At 35.2% G+C, this 2,479-nt stretch overlaps 1 protein-coding gene across 1 annotated transcript; it reads left to right on the forward strand.

Annotated features, from left to right (window-relative positions):
* Window positions 1-375: 375 nt before the first annotated feature.
* Window positions 376-1,533, forward strand: LOC122082072 (F-box protein SKIP23-like). Its single transcript, XM_042649566.1, has one exon. The coding sequence runs from the start codon at window positions 376-378 to the stop codon at window positions 1,531-1,533; it is 1,158 nt and encodes a 385-aa protein (XP_042505500.1).
* Window positions 1,534-2,479: the final 946 nt, after the last annotated feature.

Here is a 2,479-nt window from a genome sequence, read left to right on the forward strand (position 1 = left end):
AAAAGCCTAGTTTTAGACCGATAGACACCCTTACCTCTTTTTGGACGAGTAGCAACGATCTCTCTCCATGTCTTAACTCTTGCAATGAAAAAAGTTACAAATGTACCAACCATGTTAACTCTTGGTAAGAGAAAGTTTAACGTGCAATCACCACATGACTAATGCAAGTCAAGGTTCTGTGAACGCGAAAATGTGGGAAATAGGCTTCTACAAGTGAAAAATGTATCATAGAAATAAATAAATTAATGATATCCACACTTGAAGATAATAAAAAAAAATATTAATGTAAAGTTTCACACCATAGTCCCAACTGCACTGGTTTATTAATTATATTTTTCTGTCGGGAACTTCATTTCATATTTGTTAGGTTTTAACATGACAGTCATCTATCTTGCAGGACATTTCAAATCACAGTACAAGTGTGATGTGGCTAATTGGTCAAATCTTTTGGAGGAACTCCTTGAGATTATTGTGGGGAGGCTTACATGTTTTCTTGATTATGTTCGATTTGGTAATGTATGCAGATCATGGCAAACTGTTATTAAGAACACACACCACAATTTAACTTCCTTTGATCCATGGTTGATGCTTCCTGAGAGGGAAGATAATAGCATGATCCGTGGCTTCTACATTTTATCTAGGAGAGATGTTCTTGAGTTAAAGCTACCTGAAGCTCATAGAAAGCGTTGCGTTGGATCTACTAGAGGCTGGCTAGTAATGGTCGATAAAAGCTTATCGATCAACCTATTCAATCCATGTACCAGGGTCCAATTTACGCTTCCACATCAGACGACATTCCAGGATCAACAAAATTATTTGGAAGAAGGTCTCACTTCAGAAGAACTAAGGAACGTCTTCATTCTAAAAGTTGTGTTATCATCCAGCCCTTCAAACCCTAATTACATAGCCATGGCCATCTATTCTGACTTTTGTAAATTGGCGATTGCTAGACATGGAGATGAAGCATGGACTACCATACCATGTGAATGGAATTCATTTACTGATGTCATATACTATAAGGAAAAATTTTATGCCATTAATTGGGAAGGGATAGTTGTGTCTTGTGATGTTGGTGGTCATCCCAAGACTACACTAATCACTGCTCCAGTGAGACAAAGAAGTTATGGTCAAAAGTACTTGGTTGAATGTTCAGGTCAGCTATTACAAGTTATAAGAGACATAGAATTTAGAGATAATTTTCTTGAACATAAAACAGCCAGGTTCAGTGTTTTCAGGCTAGACTTCTATAGCAGGTTGTGGGTTGAGATTAAAAGTTTGGGTGACCATTCACTATTTTTAGGTTATAATACTTCTTTCTCATTTTTTTGTGACAAATCTTTAGCAACACGGGTGAAGAGGAATTGTATTTATTTCACAGATGACTATCTTGAAGCACATCATGGGCTTTCTAACTCGTCGGGTGGTAGTGACAAGGGAGTCTTTCACTTGGAAAATGGAAATGTTGAGCCACATTATTCTGGAGATGGCTGGCATCCTTTCTCGTTACCCATTTGGTTTACTCCAAACAAATAATAGATAACCTAACATAAAAGAAACTCAAGTTATTTGGTTGTTCTTGTAAATTTTAATATATTTTTATTTATTAAATTCTAATTAATCTTCTACTTTTGTGGTTTCTTTTATCATCAATTATGTGTGTTTTCTAGATAAATTATGAAAGATATAAATTTGGCTATATAAAATTTGTGTTCATCTATAATTGCTTGAATTTTTACTAGTGAATTGTGGTTTGGGCTAACAATTGTTGTTTCATTCTCAATTCAGCAGTAAGGATATATATATATATATCATACTATTATATAAAAGTATGTACTCATGCTTCGTGGCTAATCTTTTCTTTGACTATTTTATCCTTCTTATTTATTTAAATACATTAACTTCTTCATTATCACTTTTTTCATATTCCTTATTGTTTCTATTCTTTTTGGTACCCTCCACTTTCTCTAAATCTTTAATGCATCCATTTTTCCAAAAATAAAAGATCTTCTAAATCTTTTAAAATTTAATTACTATAACTAAATATAGTGATAAATAACCACTGACATTTAACCGACCACGACCTGGTATCCCCTGCCTCGCCTTCCTTGAGCGCATCTTCACGCAATCAGAGATCACTCACTTCCTTCAGCGACACACGAGTCGCTCCTTCAGTTTTCTCCATCTTCAAACTTTGATTGCTTCGATTCACCTTCGCCACCCGATTTAGCTATTTCCGGTGAGAAGAAAGTTTTTTCGAGTACATAATCGTCTCATCTCTTTGCTTTTATTACAATTATTCCTTTTGGAGATTTTTTTTAGCATTGAACTCTCCGGTGGGTTGCCGCCTCCAATCGAAAGTTTTTTCGAGTAGGTAATCGTCTCATCTCTTTGCTTTATTCCAATTATTCCTTTTGGACATTTTTTAGCATTGTTCTCTCCGGTGGGTTGCCGCCTCCAATCGATCCTGATTTTTTTTTTT

The sequence above is a fragment of the Macadamia integrifolia genome, chromosome 6, assembly GCF_013358625.1.
Source record: "Macadamia integrifolia cultivar HAES 741 chromosome 6, SCU_Mint_v3, whole genome shotgun sequence".
Lineage (NCBI taxonomy): Eukaryota > Viridiplantae > Streptophyta > Magnoliopsida > Proteales > Proteaceae > Macadamia > Macadamia integrifolia.

Bases quoted from the DNA above. Each gene is read 5' to 3' on its own strand.
- LOC122082072 (XM_042649566.1), top strand. From the start codon at position 376: ATGACAGTCATCTATCTTGCAGGACATTTCAAATCACAGTACAAGTGT.